Here is a 22,005-nt window from a genome sequence, read left to right as displayed (position 1 = left end):
CTATTTGTGTCATGTGGAAAGGAAAGGAAAGCAATAACTATTTAGAATGATAGACATCCACAATTTACTCTCAGCCACAAGAAAGTCATGGACATGCGATTTACTTAAACAAATATGCCGAGTATTTCCCTTCTTACATAAATGCATTCTATATATTCATGTCTTTTCCTTCCCCTAAATCCCCACTCTAATTCCACGATTCTCCCAAAATTGATGAGACTAAGTTTTGAAAGGAAATATTTTCTCTGCTACTACAAGCTGTACAGAGCCATATTGGGGCAGTCTTGCACTTGGTCAGAGTTTGACTTTGGTCAAGGTTAACTTCTCCCAGTTAGCCAGGATCCTGCTCCACCTAGGGTGGAGCGCTCGATGTAAAGGTTAAGTTCATTGTTCCTCCAGGTATAGGGATTCCTGAATTAAACAGGTGACCCACCCAGCTGCCGGAGCAGTCAAGACGAAGACCTCCAAGAGAAGCTAGACAACTTCCACCGGAACTCAGCCTGGAGTCTGGGGGGAAGGGTTTGCCCGAACTGTTAAAAGGTCCGGCGCCATTAAAGTTTACGGCTTTGATCAGTGAACATTGACTTGGCCGCACGTTCTTTTCGCTTCTCTTCCCTATGACCCCAAAATTCTCTCAACAGGTAACCCGGTTTACATGTGGCTGCGGGCAGCTACATATTTGGCGCCTGAACGTGGGAAGACCTGCCACGAGAGAATTTCCTGAGGTAGCCCTATCCAGCGAAGCTTCGCGGAAAAGGTGAAAATTAATGGTATCCGCACGGTAAGCAACATAGAAGTCAAAACTAGCGCTAGTGAATTCGTGTCTATTGTTGTGAGTGCAGGAATGGATACAGTTTTTCAAGCATACTGCGTGGACCCAGTGCAGGACTGCTTGGGTTGATAAGATAGGGAAATATGGGGAAGGAATTTGGTAGGCATTTGCCCAAAGCTCGTAAGAGCTGATTTCGGCGAAAAGAAAGGGGTTTTTAAAAATAGGCATATGTCCACAGCTTCTAAGAGCTGTTTAAAGAGGAAAATGGATGCAATTGCTTAACAAGCACGCTTAACTTTCTGTGTATCTTTCCGTGTTTGTCCCGGTGCACCGACTGTCTGTCTATGTGTATGTTTATGTCCTCTCTGTGTCTTTGTGTGAATGACTGTTTCATGTTAAAAAGAAAAAATTGGTAAAGATTACATCTGCTGGTAACCTCTTGAGCTAGCCACAGTTTGTGTGGGGATTGATTCAAAGCCACGCCGCGACAGCGCAGCTCACTCAAGAGGCAAGCGTGGCTGGGGAAAAAGCCGCTCTTAAAGCCCAGAAACCTCAAGATTTGGGAAGACCTTGGTTTGGCTTGTGAAATTCATGTAGTCGCTTTATACTTGCTTATAATTGGTTTTAATGATATAAGGCTTTACATTTCTTGACTAAAGAGTTATAAATTAATTGGTTATTATGTAAAAGGTATAGTGTTATTAAGAAAAGGTTAGTTTAAAACTGGTGATTCAGTGTTAGAGCTATCTTAACTAACTACACGTGGCCTAACGCCACTCATGCTTTGTTCTTGTTTATAATTGGATTTAAAGGTATATTTTGCATGACTTGACTATAGAGTATTGGCTTAAGTCACTGGACATGATTTAAAAGGTATAATGTTATTAACAAATGTTAGGTGAAAGCTGGTAGTTTAGGGTAATCGCCATTTTGAACACGTGGCATGATGGTTAAGGCTGGTAGTTTAGGGTAATCGCCATTTTGAACACGTGGCATGATGGTTAAGGCTGGTAGTTTAGGGTAGTCGCCATTTTGAACACCACGTGGCATGACGCAATCCAGGAAATACAGGCCTTTGGGACGCTCCTAAATTGGCATGGTGTTTCATGTGAATCTTGGCCTGGAGATTAGACTTAATGAAGATTAAGATTTAAAATATTGTCTCTTTAATAAGTTACACTGTTATACACTTGAACATAAGAACTGGCAGACAAACCTTATGCTGTAAATATGTGTTTGCCATTAATTTTAAAGAAAATAGATTGTTTAAAATTGAGATTTGCTTCCAAAATTACAATTGTGCTCTAATATTGCAAGAAAACATTGAGTTACAATAAAAATCAGTGTGTCATTGGCTGCAGTTTTCAGTTTACAGGCTCATAATTGTTAACATTTTGTAATTAAGATAATTTTGAGAGTGATACAGCTATGGGTTTTAGAGGCCCATTGCCACTTTTCCACAAGTTTATAGGCTACAATGGTAGGAGCAAAATTTAACCCTCCAAGATTAAAAAGGATATCTCTGTAGAAATGTATTTGATATCAAGTAGGTTCCTTTGACCATGAAATTACAGGTTTCTTTTGTTTAATCCTGAAAACGTCCTAGCAGGTTTGGGTCTGGTCTTAGTTAAAAGGCTCAGGTCTAGTCCTTGCCAAGGACTAAAGGTGGATCCTAGGGCAAATAAAAAAAAAAGAAAAAAAGTGTTTTGTCTCTGTTTCTATACTAGAAGTTAAGATCTTAAAAATTTTCAGTGTATAATGTTCATAGAATGTTTGTTACAGGCCCTTGCTCCTATGGACTTTTAGAATTTTTAGGTAAATGGCTTTCAAAGGTTGTTAGGATATATTAATTGGCTTTATCTTATTTACCTCATTTTAAGCTTGCCACAAAAGGTCTTAAACCTCTGTTTTCAAGGTAGGAAACATTTGTTCCTTGCTTCAAGCAACAATCAAATTTATTATTAATGGTTGATCTATTACATGGCAAGCATTTTTAGGCAAAATTAATAATTGTTATCCAAAAGATAATTTGTACTATCAGATCACATGTTTATTCCTTTAAGTTTCTCCCTGCTTCAACACAGATACCTGAATTGGGTGCTATAGCAGCTATTTTTAAGATGTTAAAGGTCAAGCTTTTAATAATAGTAGATATACATAGCTCATGGTTTATAATTGCTTAAAATTGGTCCATTTTTAATACTGCTAATTCTTAATTTCTACAGTTTATACAAATGTGATTCAAATTTCTAAGAACAAAGGATATGTTCTCTAAATGACTGTCCTTTAGGTATTTGAAATAATTTTATATTTTGTGCACATCAAATTATAAAGATTTGTTCTTGATGTCCTCAATTTCTACCTCTACCACGTAATGGTGTTAATCCTAGAGGACTTAGTTATTACAGATAAATGATATTCATATTTCTAATTTAAAAGATTAAAAAAATATGTACATGTGACTAATGATTCATTTTTAGGCTGTCTAGTTGCAACTGCTCTAACAGAAAAAGCAACTATATTTTATATAATTACATAGTTATTGCCTATGTTATGGTTTATACTTTGTGTTCCAACTTAAATTAATAAAACAATATCTTCTTGGAAGAAAGAAGAGAGGGGAAATTGTGTCCCTGTGCATATAATTTAAATTATGCTTACATGTTTTTAAGAAAATTTTAAAATTTTAAAATTGGATGCCAAGAAACTCCTTGCTAAATGTATATGACATCTTGTAATTAGACATATTGATGTCTAGGTGAAATGAAGAAATTCACTTATTAACATATGCCATGATCCTGATTTAATATTGGGGGAGAAGGCATGTCCTCTGTTTTTTCCACAGAATGCTGCAGAAGATATGCTGACTGTGCTTGCTGAATGCCCAGACCATGGTAACATAAGAGCTATATTGGGTATATGTTCTTGACTTACCTCAATTGTTAAATGTCCCAGGTTAGATAAATTGCCTAGCTTCAAGCTTTTAGACTTTGTGGGACAGAACATGGAGACTGTTATGCTAGCTTAGGAAAAATTAATTAGAAGAGTTAAAATGACTCTTCTCCTTATTGTGCTCAGCTGACTCAACCATAGACTGGTCTAGAAATAATTCCAATATTGAAGATTCCAATTTTGAGGATGGCTACAATCTTCAGCCAGCTGTGTTAATTTAACATATAGTCTCCACTTTTCCTGAGAAGTAACAGCATATCTCTTGATACACAAGGCTACCTCTCCCACCTCAGAGGCCAAGCTTTGGGTCCTTAAAGTTGTTAATTTACAACTGAATTGGATACTTCTGGGACAAGTTAATCCTATTCCACCTTTAACTCTTGACCTTGTCTGTTAAGCAGACTGGCTGTCTCCACCCAGGCTCACCTGGATGGAGAGATTACATGTCTGTTAAAGACACTTGCAGACCCCCCTGGCTTCAAAACTTACACAAGTGGATCTCCAAAGAGGGAGCCACATAGAACTCAGATCTATGTGTGTTTGTTTATGAACAAACATGGGTACCAGCGAGACGTGCGAGGCAAAGCACTGCATGGGGAGGTGAATTTCTGCTTCTGAGTCCCCAGGAAGTACACCTAATTGCATAGGGGTTAACGTCGAGAGGCTGTCCTTAAAATAATAAGGGAGCCTATTACCCCTCCTCTGAAAAAGACGTTATACAATATTTAAGAGGAATTACGGTCAATGCTTCCCCTCCTGGTTAAGGCCCGCCTTCTTATGAAGGATATTTATCCACTTGTTTTCTACCTCCTCGTGTTCAAATTAATAAAAAAAGGGAGGACATGTACAGAGCCATATTGGGGCAGTCTTGCACTTGGTCAGAGTTTGACTTTGGTCAAGGTTAACTTCTCCCAGTTAGCCAGGATCCTGCTCCACCTAGGGTGGAGCGCTCGATGTAAAGGTTAAGTTCATTGTTCCTCCAGGTATAGGGATTCCTGAATTAAACAGGTGACCCACCCAGCTGCCGGAGCAGTCAAGACGAAGACCTCCAAGAGAAGCTAGACAACTTCCACCGGAACTCAGCCTGGAGTCTGGGGGGAAGGGTTTGCCCGAACTGTTAAAAGGTCCGGCGCCATTAAAGTTTACGGCTTTGATCAGTGAACATTGACTTGGCCGCACGTTCTTTTCGCTTCTCTTCCTTATGACCCCAAAATTCTCTCAACAGGTAACCCGGTTTACATGTGGCTGCGGGCAGCTACAACAAGCAAATTTTTGAAAGAAGCAAAGACGAGGATATTGAGAAATGAATAATTTAAACTTCAAAGCTCCTTGAGTAAGTCACTCCAGGGACACCACAAATCATTTAGATAAAGGAGTTTTGTTCCTGGGAGGAACCCAGTGGCAAAGCCTAAGGCCACCCCTAACACCTAACCTGACTCTGTTACCATGAACATTTCATTTTCCCTTATGTCAGATCTTTTTTTTTAATATTTTTTTCTATATTCTTTGTTTACATTCCAAATGATTTCCCCTTTCCCGGATCCCCCCTCCCCATATGTCCCATCTTATGTGCAACTCATCTGTTACCAGAGACAAAAACAAAACAAAACAAAACACCCTGTCTTTTGAATGACTTTCTTCATTATAGCTCCGCAGGCTAATGTGAACAGTGATGGGCAAACCCTCCTATCCAACAGGAGCAACAAATACTTCTTCTGAATACTAGATTACCTACCTCCTTCCAGCACAGAAAAAGAAAGGTAGCCCTTTCTGTATCTATGAATTATTACTTAACAATCAGTAACACCTAAGTTGGATAAGTTGAAATCCATAGGACTCCTTAGAAAGAAACTGTACCTGTCCACACTATATCCTAACTGCCTTGAGGGTTAGCACTTTCTAGAATGTATGATGAAATCTACTACAACTTTCCTGGTCTTTTCAGTCACCTTCAGAGAATGAGGACTCGTTTCTGGCACTTTCCTACCACTCAGAATTGTCACTGCATATGCAACTGGCCTAGTCCAGGTCACAAAACTGGATGCTTGATGTAAATCTCTTAAAACCTCCTGCGTACCCAGCCAGGCCCTGAGACAGAGGCAGACAAGCGCATTGGTCCTGGCGTGGCTGGTTCACTGGCCTTGCACTTACTGAGCTATACTTTCTTTGTTCTTTTCTCAGATCCTGAAACTTTGAACTCTCTGTTTGTTTGCTTGATCATTTTTTGTTTGCTTGCTTGCTTGGTTTGTTTTGCTTTTCCTTGTACCAAGAGCTTACTGCACAGCCCAGGGTGACCTCAAGCTCACTGCAATTCTTCTGCATCAACTGCCAGATGAGGAACTTCGGTTGTTCTTCATCTTCAGATCCTGCCTGTCCCAAGTCTGCACCTCACATTGGTGCTACTGTACTCCAGCCCTATCGTAGGTTCATTTGTCTGCTTCTCTCCAAACTCCCCCATCCTTGTACTTTTCAGCTGTCTTCACTCTCTTCTCCCTCCTATAATGGTAAATATTCAATAGTCTCTTTCCCTGCAGAAATTCTCGCCATCCCACACAGCCCACATCTCTGCTCCATGGTCCCAAGGCCTCAGCCACTGCTGCCTCTGGGTTCTTGGTAAGAATGGATAGCAGTCTGCCAAAGCCTGCAAAACACCAGGGGCAGGCATGATTCTTCCTCCATGTTCTTCTTATTATGTCATCCAGAATAAAATGCACTTTCCTTATAGCTCAGCGGTCAGAATGTGAAGATGCAGTTGTACTCAGACCTTCCCTGAACCTTGGTCTTCCTTGGTCTCTTCAGCCCTGACAATGCCTGAATAGGAAATACTGAGCTACGGTCACACGACCATGCTTCCTTTCCTAGTCCTCACTGCTTGCAGAAAACATAATTCCTAACATTGCTATGCAGGTGCTGAGAACTATTGATTTTTCTTGGTCCTTAGGGATTTATCCAAAACCAATACTTTTATTTTTTATATACTCATTATAGTTTTTGGAAAACCTTTAACTGCCCTCCATGGCATTCCTAACAGAAAATACAATGTTATATTATGTTAAACACATAATTTATATGTTGTTTAACATATGTAATTTATATGTTGTTTATATGTTATAATATAAGTGTTAATATTTAATTAAAATGAAATAAAAGTAAGTATATTAATAATAATTATTAATTATATTAATAATTCAGTTGTTATAGTCAAGCTGAAATTGAGTACTTTAAAAAGGAAAGAGATTCACATAGCTCTCAGGTTTTGTGGTCCAAGAGCAGCACGCCAAGCATGTCGAGAAGCAGAGAAGGGCTCATCACAAGGGAAGTCAACAGAGCAGTCTTGTTTCTAGCAACTTGCTGTTCTAAATGCAAACTCAACTTGCCTTACTTACTTCCGAGAGGAACCAGGACCCAATCACCTTCAACTAAATGAGATCTCTTAAAGCACCATCACCTCAACTCACCACAAGGATAAAGCACTAAACTACTGGGAAGGTGTGCTCAAGCAAAGTTTGCAATTAAGATATTCCTTAATATCAAATAACCAGCAATTATTCTTGCATACTGGGTCAGGGTAGACCCATGAGGACATGAAGTCAAGATAAATGACCACAGTTAGGCAGAGATTTTAAAGCAAGAATTTAAGAATGTTCAAATGATCCAAAATTTAAATAAACAATATGGAATAAAATTTAATAACTTATGAAATAAAGCTCTTCATCCAGGTCAATATTTTAAACACAAACTGATCATGTATATGTATGACTATGCCTGTGTGTGTGTGAATATATATGACGTGTCCAAATGCCTACAGAAAACAGAAGAGAGTACTGGATCCCCTGATATTGGAGTAATAGAGGTTGTGGGGTATCTGAAGTGGATGCTGATAACCAAACCTGCATCCTCAGAAAGGGTAGCATGTGCTCTTAAACACTGAGCCATCTCTCTACCCTATAGCAACCAGCTTTCATGTAATAGAACACAGGTCTGGGAAAAGGAATCCTGTAAAATTATACACTCAGCAAATAACATTCTGCGATTCTTCTTAAAAAGTTCAATGAACTTTAAAGTTCATTACTTCAAGGAAACCCAGTAAATAATACAATAAATAAGATATAAAGAGCAACAATGAAAAATCATGTTCACATGGTGTTAGTAATCAAACCAGTACTGGAATGGACCAGATTACACCTGGGTGCAAGGATAGACTTGTCTTCAGCTGGTGAAGGCTTAGAGAAGGCCTGTACTTACCTCTTAAGATCTGCTCTCTAATCTTCCAAATAGCCAGGATGGCCTCTGCTATATGTGTTAGCCTGCGGCAGCTTCACAATGAACCATGCTAGCAATGTGACCAACTTCACTCTGTACACACTCATCAGGAAGAAGTAACGGCGGCATCCCAGCAGACATTCACCCTCGCATAGAGACAACACACCATGAACTCTGTCTCTAACCTGGCTAGCATCAAAGGCTACAAAGAAGGCTCTGTCCAGATAGTTTCCTGAAATTCAGTTTTTTATTTTTCAAAATTAAGTAAAAGCACAAGGAGGTTAAGAATAATATCAAAAATACAAAAATGTTCTTTGAACTCTGCCTCAGATGTTCTGAGATCACAAGCTACAGTCTTCCACTTTAGAGCCTTTGCTTTGGGCAGCACATGAGGATAGCTGTGTCCATTACCAGAGAAGAAAATGGAGGAAGCACCGTCTGCTCCAGTAAGGTCAGAGACATTTGAACTGATCTGCCCTAAGACAGGCTAAGTGCCTCTGGAGGGGAAGCTAATTTATTTCATATAAAAATTGCAGAAAATATTTTACTTCAGTTACCCTGAGAAATTTATTAATCCCTACTATCAGTGCCTTTATTTTACAGCTCTGATCAGTGCGAGGATGTAAGACAAAACTGAAATGAACTCACGTCCATGGAAGTTCAGAGTTATGTGTTCTCTTCAGAACTAACTCAACCAGTTGTACTTGGGACTTGTAATTATTGGCATTGTATCTTTAGTCTGGAATTTTGCACAAGTTACAGGGCAGGGACACTGAATAATATGTAGCTTTTGGCTGGAAGTAGTAAGATATGAAGGGATGGGACAAGTGAGCAGAAAGAAGCAGGGCAAACATCAGGAAGACATCACAGAATATATCACAGGAAAGTGGAAACTGAGTAGCTTAGCCCAGAACTAGTTGCTGGCAACGCTGGGAAGAGCTAGAAGAAAAAGGGTTGCCATAGCAGAGATGTGAACAGCTGTCTCTATTCCAAAGAGGCATCAAAGATGCTTTCACACCACAATACCAGTTCTTAAAGCCTGCTTTGCCTTCCTGCACACTGCCCCCACCACAGTCAAAACTATTCTCATAAAACCAGTAGCACATTATTTACTTTGCTAAATATTGACAATTGTGCTCATAGTACAATGACTATGGTGGATAAAACTGCTTGCTCATTAGCCAAAATCAAGAAAATATGTAAATGTAATGGCAATGCATTCTTTGCAACCACATACTATCAAATCATTGCACAACATGCCACCAATATATGACCAAAACATAATAGACATTACCAAATTATAGCACTACCCATCAATACATAGAACCCAATAACACCAATATTTAACACCACACAGTACCACATGACACACACTACCAATACATAACACTACACAGCTCCAATACACACCACCACACACCACAAAAACACGAACCCACAAAACCAATACATAACACCAGATTTCATCAAAACCTACCACACACTGCCAACATAAACCGCATACCAAAACCTAAGTTCCCACAAAATCAAAATATACCACACACCACCAATATATAAACCCACACAGCTTGTATATAACACCACAAGCCTTCAAAACATATAAAACATTAACTACAGCAACTTACACAAAAATTGTGAGGTCCCTAATCAGTGTTTCAAGAGAAATACTCAAATAAACATAGTTTTACTACATTTTAAAACTAAAATCAGCATTGTGCTAACATTATACCTGACAACCTGCACGGTTCTATAGCTATAATCTAAACTGAAGAGTTTTGGAAATAAAAACACTTGGATAGTGTTACTTAGGGGATAAACTAGACTCCTATTCTTCATGGAAGGTCATTCACAGAATACATAACAAAACAAAAAAGAAAAAGAGAAAAGAAAAACACTAGGGTATTCCAGAGGTGAGCTTTTGTTTTGTTTAGTTTTGTTGGGAAAAATAATAAAAAGATAAACATGGCTGTATTAGTTGCTAGTAACAAATACACCTTTTCTAACACAAATCAGAATCTTAGATGAACATTAATGCCTATTGAGTCTGAGCACTTCCCTAAATGTATATCCTTTCTCCACTGACACAGAGAGGGACACTCAATGGCAGTGTCATTCGATGCTGTGTAATGACAGGCTCAACATCTGGATAACTTCCAAAGCAGGCAAGCGAGTATCTTCTAGTTGCTACTCTACATTGTTATAAAATCATTTCTGAACAAAAGAGTCCATTCAATGTGCATGTCCGACCAATGAACTGCAATGAAACAGAACAAAACGTTCACTGATCTGATTGTAGGCTTCACATAAAATTACTCTCTCTTAAGGAAATATCATTTGTTAACTTTGGCACAACATTAAAGAACATTCAAAATTAGGGAAAGCTATTTAAGTGCTCTTCCCTTTTCCAGTTTCATGTGGTCATCTCTTCTTCGTGATCAGCAAATTAATACACCATTGTGAACCCAACACAGACATGCATGGGAGAGCGTAAGTAAGAACTCAGCCCCAAACTAACACACTGCGATGCAAAATAAAATACTGTTTTCACTAATTTTAAAACAATACTTATCATGAAAATTTCATAAAGTAAGTTATTCCTATTAATATTTAATGCCTACACTACATAAAATTGGGGTTTTGGCTTGTTTGTCTGTTGTACTGGGGATTAAAGCCAGGACCTCACACAAATACTCTACCACTGAGCTGTACCCAATGCATTTACAGTGCAGTACAGTAAAGTATAGTAGGAAACAGCAACTGAATGGCTAAAGGCTGGATATCACATAGTAAATGCAGCTAGAGATAAAGATGTAGATACAACATTTTCTGATGGTCACCGGTCACACACAAAACCAGAAATTGTTACAGGTAAATTATGGATGGGAAGGCCATGTAAGAGTCAAGAATGTCTCTCAGGAAAGATCCAGTGGTTAAGGAGACAGGGAAAGTGACGAATCAGTAGTAGTCGGAAGGGTTAGGGAAAAGACTCAGAGCAGGGAAGTCTAGAAGCTAACCAACCATGAAGCAAGGAAAAGGCCCAGGGCTGAAAACGGGGCTGAGCTGGGATGCAGAGAAAAACACATGGTCCCTACCAAGTATAATGGTTTCAAGGAAGTGACTAGATTTATTTATGAGGAAGAAAATAACATCTGTGGCAAAGCATAGAGTAGAACTAGATGTGCACATTATCCAATAAAGGACCTAAAGTGTTTCACTTCTTGTCCAGCATGTGTGGAGAGATGCACACGGTGAATTCATCTTAAAAATATCACTTCTAACTGCACTGTCATTAAACCCTGGATGTATCAAAGGATGAACTCTGGTTTTCCTAGGTAATCATTACTTATCTGATTCAATTGTATTATCAACCACACTCTTAGCTCTTAGGCGCAAACCTTTTAGTGATGTGCTAAAACTCTATATGGCCACCTCCTCTCAACTGTTTGCAGTGAAGACTGTGAACATACGTATGATTTAACTAGAAAGTAGAGACCCCATCATATGAAGGATTTAATTTAATCACATGCCAAAATTTATGATGTGAAAAAAACGATTCTGGGAATGAGTCTAACACCAGTCCTCACCACAGGGTTAGGAGAATTAATGTAAATACTATTAATATCCAAGGAATACTTGATTTTGGTTCTCTCTCTTCCAGTTCAAAATCACTGCAGTGACAAACAAACAAACAACTAAACAAAAACCACAACTACTAAAAACTTGCCTTTTCTCCTTAGAGGCATCTATAGTATCCTTTAATTTCCTATGTCATCTACATTTCCTCCCTTAGTCTTGGTTCTATTATTTGGCTTATATAAAAGCAGTCTAACTTATTTTATAAGACAAATCTTTAATCACAAGTTATTTATATTTCTACTCTTTATAGAAAAAACTGCAGTAAAACAATCCAACAACATGCAATAGACATTAACGAACAAGCAAGTACCATTCGAGACCCTATGACCAAACTTCCACATAATTTTAACTCTTGAAAATTATAGCAACAGGCATTTAACATAGTACTATAGATGAGCAAATCAGAAGACGAATAGTTTTTTTTTCTTCTAAAAGCTGAATTTCACAATCAATTTCCAAGACATTAACTAGTCATCCTTCTACAGAATGCTGTTACTTCACAGAACTCCCCCTCCTGACTGATGCTGCTGAGTATTTAAAACATTTTAGGACAAGGCAACATTTACTCAGCAAAGTCCGAAAGAACTGGTAAAGTCTGGATAAACAGAAAGGTATGTTTCTAAATGTAACAACAACAACAATAGCAATAACAATAATAATAATAGCACGGAATGGTTCGGAAATGGAGCAGATCAACATTTCTAAAGCAAGATTGTAGCTGTACCCAAAGTCTGAAATATAAATTTCAGAGAGTCCCTTGAAATCTAGGATTAAAGAAAATGTGCTGGAAATTGCATTGCTGACTGCAGGACTATCAGGAAGAGAATGGAAACAGTATAGTGAGACATATAACAATAAGGAGAGTCACTGGGAAAATACCATGACAAATGTGTTGACAATGGTGGTAAGAGGAGATGCATTGAAATGAAACCTGAACATGACGATAGAGGAGATCATTTCAAAGGAGAGGTGCAGCTCCCATTTCGGCTTCATGCCTGACTGACTGGAGTAATGGGGATGCCAATTTTAAACGCTGAAGGATTATTTGGAAGGACAAGATCATTAATTCAAGTGATTGCAAAATAACAGTATGCCAGCAAAGAGAAATTGCAAAATAGATAGTATGAAAATGCATAACCAAACACTAGAAGAAGAAGAAAGAAGAAAACCCTGGTCCAAGTGTACAACGATGACAGGCCAGACAATCCCCATGTGCATCCACTTTTTACATGAGTCATATCCTTTTCAGTCAGCCTCTCATCTTTGGCCAACATTTTCATCATGAACATTTCTCCAAGTAAGTACAACTAAGCACAACCTCAACAGGAACTCAGTAAGGATCCATCCAATCTGCTAATGAACGCTAGATAAAAGAAACTAGAGAGACTAATGACTACCATAATAATTTGCATAAACATGATGGCATTTGTCTTTCCTTGCAAATTTACCTCTCCTGTATATACAACTGATGTGCATATATTCTATCATTAAATGTTAAAAGAGACAAAAATTCTCACAGAGGTGTCAAGTGCATTTAAGCTTACACATAATTTAGGTTATAGAAATAGCTCCCATTCTTTTCTAATGTGGGCACAAAAGCAAAAGTAAACCTGAATTATTTATGTCATGATTTTAACACTAGAGTCACAAGGATTTGAGAACACTTAGCAGATATGATAAATATGCATTGACATGATTGCACACCCATACAACAAGAGCTACTTCAATCATTAAAGGCATCATGTGAAACTCCTCAGAGGGAAGACATGGTACAGGGAAGAAAAGAAAGAAAAGAAAGATTTTGTAGAAAACACTTAAACCAAAACTCTGAAAGCAACACAGAGTGTTTCACAAGATGGTGGCACTCCTGCTATGTCCTGATACCAGAACTTGCTGATTGCAGAAGTGAGCACCTGAGTGTACCCAGCAATGCCCTGCGAGTGGGCAGCCTGTGCCACTCATGTGCAGGGGTAAACGGGTTGAGAAGATGAGGGTCAGAAGCTATACAAAAACCCAGACTCCAAGTGGCTCAGTAGATGCTGGGCCCCCAAACACCTCAACACATATAAGTCATGTACTCCAGCAACAGGGAGTTCCTTCCAGTGTCATGTCTCCCATGAGGATCTCGTACTCTGACTCTGGTGACCACTGATCATCCAGCACCCTCACTAAGCACAACTGAAGCCACGAGTAGTTAGCATCCAGTGCTCTTAACTAATACATTTCTCAAAAATCTGATGCAGTGCCAACACTCACAAACTGTCCTCCCTGAACCAATATTGGACATAGGCTTTTTGTGAGGCCAATCTGACTTTCAGCTTACTTGCTGCTGTCATGACCCACTGTCTTGTGAATGGACCCTGCCTCCAAGTATTGGTGATGTCACTTACAGCATATGTATGTATGTATGTATATGTGTATATATGTATATATGCATATATGTATATGTATATATGTGTATATGTGTGTAATATGCTGTGAGTTGTCCCACATCTTTAATGTTTGCATAATAAGCCATGCATTTGAAAAACACAAACTATCTGCATGTCTGTGACACACATGCCATATTCAAGACAGTTCTCTAATTTTAATTTTCTTCATAAACATACTAGTTCACTTAAAATTATCAACTGCCAGATGGTTGAAATGCAGAAGCCTCAACATAAGAATGAGCACCAGGGGCTGAGAGATGGCTCGGTGGTTAAGAGCGCTCACTGCTCCTCCAGAGGACCCAGGTTCAATTGCCAGCACCTATATGCTGGCATATAGTGACAGCAGCTCACAACTGTCTGTAGCTTCAGCTTCAGGAGACCCGAAACCCTCACACAGACATATAGGCAGGGAAAACACCAATGCACATGATAAATAAATAAATAAATAAATAAATAAATAAATAAATAAATAAATAAAATGAGCACCAATAGCTCAAAAATGACAAAACTAGTAATTCATACCAGGACACTGTCCAGGCATGATCAATGAAAAGGAATTGTGACATCTCCTGTGACTGAAAATTTACATACAAATCAATGTTTTTCTGTGTTTTTTAAATCGTATTTTCATTATTGTTGGAGTTGTTAAATATATTTCAGTTCTAGTTTTTAGGATATGCAAGTACAAACCCATACAGACACAGCCTTCTGTTCATGGAAGTGTTGATCATTTGCATCTGTCATCCCAAAGTCATTTCTGGAGAGTTATCTATGGTTCATTGACTTATCTTTTTCTGCTGGATTAGGTCAGAAAGGAGATTTTTGGGGGGTTTGAAGGAAATTTAAATAACACGGGATATGAAATTTCAAAGGAAAACTATAGTGTTTTGTTTTCTTTTGCTTGTTGGGTTTGGATTTTTGAGACAGGGCTATCCTATATATTTCTGTCTGAATTGGAACTCCCAATGTAGATCAAGCTGGCTGTGAACTCACAAAGTTCCTCCTGCTCCTTCCTCCTGTGTACTGGGATTAAGGACATGGCCAAGCCTGACCTAAAGGGAAATTATGTTAAAGAAGGTTGTCAAATCCTTATTACCAACTCAAGACCAAGGTTTATGCATTTCCTATACTAGAAACTTCCAAGTCAATACACCAAAAAAATAAAGGCAGACCTGCCTAACTGGAGCAAGATAAAACTTAAATTTGTAGAATGATGACTCCATTTTCTATTGTTATTAAATAATCAAATATACTGTCAAGTCTACAGAAATTTTAAAAACCTCGTGTCCTAAATTAAAATGTCCTTAAATACTACTATATGATCTACCTAGCTATTCATTTTCAAATCCCCTAACACAGGCCAGCTAAACAAATATCCTGTGTTAGAGTGGCTCTAATAATAATACCTGTGCCACCTCTGATCTAGTCAATTACATTTCATCTGATCGCTAGTAAAAACTTCTTAAGTTAAAGCCAAAAGTCTCACTCTATATAGTTTTTATTCATTAGCCTGGCTTTAAGCTGATGCCAAGCTGTAAAGTCTAGTTTCTTATTCACATCCCAGATTTTCAAACACTTGCAAATAACCTTCAATTATCTCAGTTCCTTAAGCACTTCCTAGTATGAAAATATCTTAATTGCTTCTACTATTATTTCCCTGTCCTGGCAATGCCATGTAAAACTGCAGAAATGCCCATAAACTTTGCTTCAAATGTCTAAATAAAACACTGTACATAGATACATGTATACACATTCATTTGTATCAATATAATGACATCATCAAACATTTTCCAAATATTCTATTAACCATATTTGCACAAATAGCAGGTGAACCAATTTCCCTATTTCATTAGGCCTTTTATTATCATAAAAATAAATGGGTTTCATTATGACAATTTCCTATCTGTATATCATTGTATTCCATTCATATTCATCTGAGTATACATTCTTGTCAGCACCCCTATCATCCTGCAAGACAGGCTCACTTCACATGACCTGCCATCAAAACACACACACACACACGTGTATATATATATATATATATATATATATATATATATATATATACACGTGTGTGTGTTTATAGATATAAATACAGCATGAATATATATTACTATGTCCATATATAAATGGATATATACTACATATGATATTCCATATGTAATTCTTATTTTCTGAACCTTAGTCTCTTAATTACGAGTTATAATGGCTCCCAATTCTATCTCACATTACCTTTTCCAATATTACAAATTTCAGTTTGTTTTTGTTTTTTTAGTATTTCCTTTTAATCACTGAATAAAATGTTGAATAAGATGAAGCCAAGATTTTGCCCCTGTCAAACATAACCCAGAGTGAAAATATTCAACTTATTAGTGTAGTTGTGAATAAATCTAGTTGTTCATATGCTGAGACCATATAAATTGATGTAAAATCTAGACATAATAGAAGAAGTAAGAAGCAGACAAAGGCTTTTAGGTTTCCCTTAACTTATTAAAGAAATTATCACCTGATATATATTTTGTGCCAGGAATTCATTTGTTCCTTGGTAATGAGTTAAGTAAGCATTTTTCTCTCATGAGTTTACAAATATCTGGAGAAGATCCAGGAACAGTCATAAACATGGATGTAAAGAAGAGGATTGTACAAATGGAGAAGGTTAATATCGAAATCAGACTGTCAAAATGGGGAAAGAGAACATGATTGCTTCACTACAGCATAGTGTTAACCTACACACACACATACACACACACATACACACACACACACACACACACACACACACACACACACACACGCGCGCGCGCGCGCATGCGCAAAAAAAAAACCACATGTGTTTCTCACTACAGGTCATGGTTTTATATTTTGATTTTGATGTCAATATGGAACTGTCAGTTTGATAATCTACAGATTAGGAGAAAAAAACTTCACTAACCCCACATTTGATACATGGCTAATACCCAAAATATATAAAGAACTCAAGAAGCTAACCACCAAAAAAACAAACAACTCAATCAAACAATAGGGTATCGAACTAAACAGAGAATTCATAAGAGGAATCTCGAATAGCTGGGAAGCACCTAAAGAAATGTTAAAAGTCCTTAGGATGAGGGAAATACAAATCAAAATGATGCTGAGATTCTACCTTACACCAATCAGAATGGCTAAGATCATAACCTCAGGTGACAGTGCATGTTGGTGAGGATATGGAGAAAGAGAAACACTCCTCCATCAGGACTCAAAGGGAGGGACCTTGGATGAAGTGCTCTACAGATGGGAAGGGGAACTTGCAGAATCCACTTCCAGTGGATAGACAGGACATCAAGTGGAGGGATGGGGTTGCCATCCTACAGTGAAGAACTCTGACCCAGAATTGTTCCTGTCTGAAGTAACTGCAGGAACAAAAATGATGAAGAGAATGAGAGAAAGGGGTCCAGTGACAGGCCCAAATTGAGACCCAGTTCAAGGGGAGGCCCAGGACCTGACACTGCTACTGATGCTGTGGTGTGCTTATAGACATGGCTGCCCTCCAAGAGGCTCAACAAGCAGTTGAAAGAGTCAGATGTTGAAAATAGCACCCCACCAATGGAAGGAAGCTGGGGAACCCATATGGTTGAATTGGGGAAAAGCTGGAAGAAGCTGAGGAGAAGGGCAGCCCCATGGGAAGACCAGCAGTCTCAACTGACCTGGACCCCCGATATCTCTCAGACACTGACCACCAACCAGGCAGCATACACCAACTGATATGAGACCCCTAACACACACACACACACACACACTGAGAGAAGATGTACCTAACTCTTAAGAGACTTGAGGCCCCAGGGAGTCAGGAGGTCTGGTAAAGTTTGGGTGGACAGGTGGGGACATCTTCTTAGAGAAGGGGTCTGGGAAGTATGGGATGGGGAATGGGGAGGGTGCACAGGGAGGAGGATGAAGACTAGACTGTTAAAATGGATTAAAGAATTTTGAAAAATGCTGAATGGAGGATGCCTGCAGTAATGTTTGTAAAGGTCTAGGCACACAGATGAGGCTCAATAATGAACAAGCGATAGTTCCTGCTGTGAATTTGGAGACAGAGGCTGAAGATGGGAGTTAACTAACACGGCCACAGAGTGCTGGTGCTTTAACTATTGAGAAGAACACTGATGGAGACGGGAAAGAGCAGGTGTGCCCTGGGTGATCCACAGACTGGGATGGAGAGTATGCGGAGGAAGATATTGCACTGTAGCCATCCAAAATCTTCTGTGTAGAGACAAGAAATATCTAAAAAGTCATGCAATTCCTGCAAGGCACCTTCCATATTGGAATGGCCTAATTAGAACCAAGATCTGATGGGAAAATACCCAACCAAACCCAACAACAACAACAACAACAACAAAAACTCTAGAGTTAGTATGGAACAGAAATAGCCAAGGGGAAAAAGAAAAAGAAATAGTGGAGAAGTTAAAACAAGCCACATAACAGATTGTAGAGAAGATAATGCAGACAGTGTCTATAAAGAGGTGCAAGACACTCCAGAGGTGGTAAAGAGGAGCTGCTGAGCTGCTGAGTCTTGGTGCCTGCGGAGTTTGAGATGTTGATGTAGAAAGGGTAGGTCAAGGATGAGCAGAGGATGGCAAAGGAGATGACATGGTCATCTGTTGGCAAAGAACCACTGTGTCAAGAGGAGTTCTAAGAATACTTTCTGAATGTTGAGTTGAGCTTTGGAACATGATGGGACAGTCAGGATGGAGAGTGTTACCCTCTCCCCAGCCCTGAACTAGACATAAAGTCTGGGGAATTCATGTTATGTTTTATATATATAGTGAGTGAGTGTAGCTGTACACAAGGGTTTAGGTAAAATCCTACCAGCAGAATGGAAAAATCACACGGAGCCATCTCTCTGGCCCCTGTGCTGTATTTTAAAATATACGTTCTCATAATAGACAGGAAAAAAAAACCTACTGTCCTAGTGGGAAAACAAAAATAACTAACTTTTGTTCACTACAAATATACTGGCTAGGTTTATGTGCCCCCATGGCTTATCAATGCTACTCCCAGAGTGTTTAAATAAACCAAAGTTGACCAGGCAAGAATCTCATGATGTTAAGTATTTATTTTCTACCCTTGATTTCTGAGATTTCTAATTCCAACTCTGCTAATCGATACTTCTAATAAATTTATACAAGACAAATAGTTTAGATTTCTAAACTACAAATAACCATATAAGATTATGTTACAGTACATTTCTATGACTGAGATTCTAGCCTGAGCTTTTACCGAACTTTCATAAAGTAGACCAAATTCCAGCCAAAGAAAATTCATTTTTGAATTTCTTAAGCTCTTAATCTCAAGGCTGATTTTCATTTATTTGACTTCAGTGTTGTGTTATTTTAGGTTAGGTCTCACTCTATAAACCAGGATGGCTTTGAACTCCCAATCCTCCTACCAAGTGCTGGGATTATAGAATTAGATTCCTATGGCAAGAGATATTTACTTATAAAATGGATCCAACCCAAAAATATACGAGTGTAATTTGCCAAGGCGTATTTTTCTGTCTGTCTGTCTGTCTGTCTATTTATTTTAATGATTATTTATGTATGTGCATGTGTGTCACAGCAAGCATGTGGTTGTCAGGGGACCTCTGTGGAAACTTGTTCTGTCCTTCTACTGTATGAGTTCCAGCCACCAAACACTGCAGAACACATTTACCTGTGGAGCTATAATCTTGGCCCTATTTACATATTGATAAGGTAGATGTTTGACAGGATTATTACAACCATCAATAAAATTTTCTTAGTCTCATAAAAAAATAAGTTTAAGATTATGGTAGAAACTAGCAAAGATGGATTTTTAACTCATTATACAACATATAAAGTACTGTGACAAGAACTCAACAGGCATAGATGGCACCTTATGAAACTTCATAATTTTCACATTCTCCAAGAGAAACTTTATTATCTTACCCCATTTTCAAAAATCTGTCTTATACAACTATAGACACCATATACTTTAGACTTATACACCGACCATTCATATACTTTGGGCAACTTAATAGCATAGTTGTGACAAAGAGCAAGTGTCTTCTAAATACTATTGTTAGATACATGGAGGCAAGAAGATTCACTGTTGTGATCTTTAAACAAAATGACTTTGGATGCAGGAAGCATGCAAGAGGCTTGACCGGAAGGTAGTAACCAGAACACCACTCACTTGGATAAAAAGCAGGACTGGTCCATAATGGCCTGACCCCACCCTCCCCACACCCAGCTACCACAGTTACAAGGCATATACCAACTTGGATCAACAAAGAATATTTAGAACTTGAAAATGTGTCTTTCCTACGAGGAGAAGGCCTAACATCATCTAGTTCCCTCCAGGCCTGATCTTCTGATTAGGACACAAAATTCTTAACACTTCTGATGTCAGCCTCGGCCTACCTCTCACTGCTTAGCAGAAACCCAAGGGTACAGAGGCCAAGGAAGTGCGTGCATATAATTCAAGGCTGGCTTGCACTTCAGCCTAACATAAAATTGCGAAATAGGTAGGCTGTCAATGGTAAAGTTAGGAGATGCCTCTGGACATGACATGAAACTTACTGAATGCTAGACACCAGACATTAGTCTCCATGACACCGCCTTCAGGCTTTTAAGTCTCTTACATCTCTAAAGTATCAGCTACAATGTATCAAGTCTAACATCTTTTCTTCCTAAAAGACACTTACGTTTCTTACAGACATTTATAAAATTTCAGCGGTTCACATGCAAACCATGACGATGGAATAAAATGTTGTTTGTGGTCAATATAATTTCTCAACCATAGCAACTGAAAACTGGCTTATAAGAGCAAAGTAAGAACATGTGTTGTATTATTACCTAAAAACACATCATAATCTTTAGAAGTCATTATATAGTGTTTATCTGCTGTAACAGATGGATATTTTCAGCTTTCATTGACCAGTAATATTAACCCTTCTCAGAAAAGATCCCAGGCTGAAAAACTTTGACTTTTGGGAGATGCAGCTAGATTTTTTTTTCTTTTAAAAAAGCAATTCTATATTTTATCACACACTTTTTGAGGGATACACTAAATTCCTTTTGTAAGTCCTTTATAAAAATATACTTCAGAATAAATGTTATATACCATGCAAATTTACTTCTACCCAATGCAAATATAATAGACCTCAAGATAATAGTTATTCGGTTCTTAATGAATTCTCATTTCAGATTATTTTTAAATCTACCTTTTGAACTAGTATTTACTCAAAGCATGGACCCACAGCATCCTATTAAAGCTGCATATCTGGCAAATAAAGCTATAATAACTTGTTTTGCTTTTGTAAGTGATATGTAGCATTGTATTACAAAGCCTCCTTTAGCAGCAGGAAGGGACCATAACATTTCAAACCTCTGTCTACTCCCACATCTTGCAAACAGGACAGACACAGTAGGTGCATGATCGGATGCAAAAAGTATTGTGGGTGGGCATTTTAACAACTGGTCTGGTTTTCTAACAAAAGCAGCAATGCTCAATGGAAGGATATAAGATGTGAGGAACGTACGATGGGCACAGATACTGCTTCTTTTTCCCCTTCCCTTTCTTGGAAGACTTTTCTTTAGAACAAGCGTCTTCAAACAACAAGGACATTAAAATAAAAAAGGAGATCGCCAATGAAAACTTCATCTTGAAAACGGAAGTTTCAGCAGCTCAATCTAGGAGAGAAAACAAGAAGGTTTTCACACTTAGGGAGCATGTGACAAGCCTGTGACTTCTCTTGAAGGAGCTTCACCATGGCTACCCAACGGGCAAGCATATCTCAAATCCTACATCGCTGAACATTTAAGTGTCCTTTATATAGCAGGAAAGCATCTTTAAAGTCATAGTAAAACTCAGTTCAGATAAACATATGGAGAAAACAAGATTCCAGTAAGAGACAATTGGAGAGCGCACAATTTTCTAGTCTGGGATTATATG

General features: G+C 38.4%; 1 protein-coding gene and 1 long non-coding RNA gene across 8 annotated transcripts in view; one reads left to right on the top strand and one right to left on the bottom strand.

Annotated features, from left to right (window-relative positions):
- The window catches only part of LOC127683238 (uncharacterized), a 701,246-nt gene extending 696,360 nt beyond the window's left edge, over window positions 1-4,886 (top strand). The window contains exon 3 of one of the 2 annotated variants that reach the window (XR_007977508.1): window positions 4,827-4,886. This is a non-coding gene — a long non-coding RNA (uncharacterized LOC127683238). Of the gene's footprint in view, window positions 1-518; window positions 579-4,826 lie in introns of those variants that run through there. The other variant, XR_007977509.1, reaches the window with a different exon arrangement.
- Window positions 1-21,714, bottom strand: part of Glrb (glycine receptor beta) — a 74,298-nt gene extending 52,584 nt beyond the window's left edge. For all 6 annotated transcript variants that reach the window (XM_052180311.1, XM_052180312.1, XM_052180313.1 and 3 more), the window contains exon 1: window positions 21,593-21,714. In XM_052180311.1, coding sequence (XP_052036271.1) covers window positions 21,593-21,714 — 122 coding nt within the window. The remainder of the gene's footprint in view (window positions 1-21,592) is intronic.
- Between the last annotated feature and the right edge of the window lie 291 nt (window positions 21,715-22,005).

This window comes from Apodemus sylvaticus, chromosome 4 (genome assembly GCF_947179515.1).
Source record: "Apodemus sylvaticus chromosome 4, mApoSyl1.1, whole genome shotgun sequence".
Lineage (NCBI taxonomy): Eukaryota > Metazoa > Chordata > Mammalia > Rodentia > Muridae > Apodemus > Apodemus sylvaticus.
The sequence above is the reverse complement of the archived record's forward strand: the minus strand, read 5'-3'. Positions and strand labels throughout refer to the sequence as shown.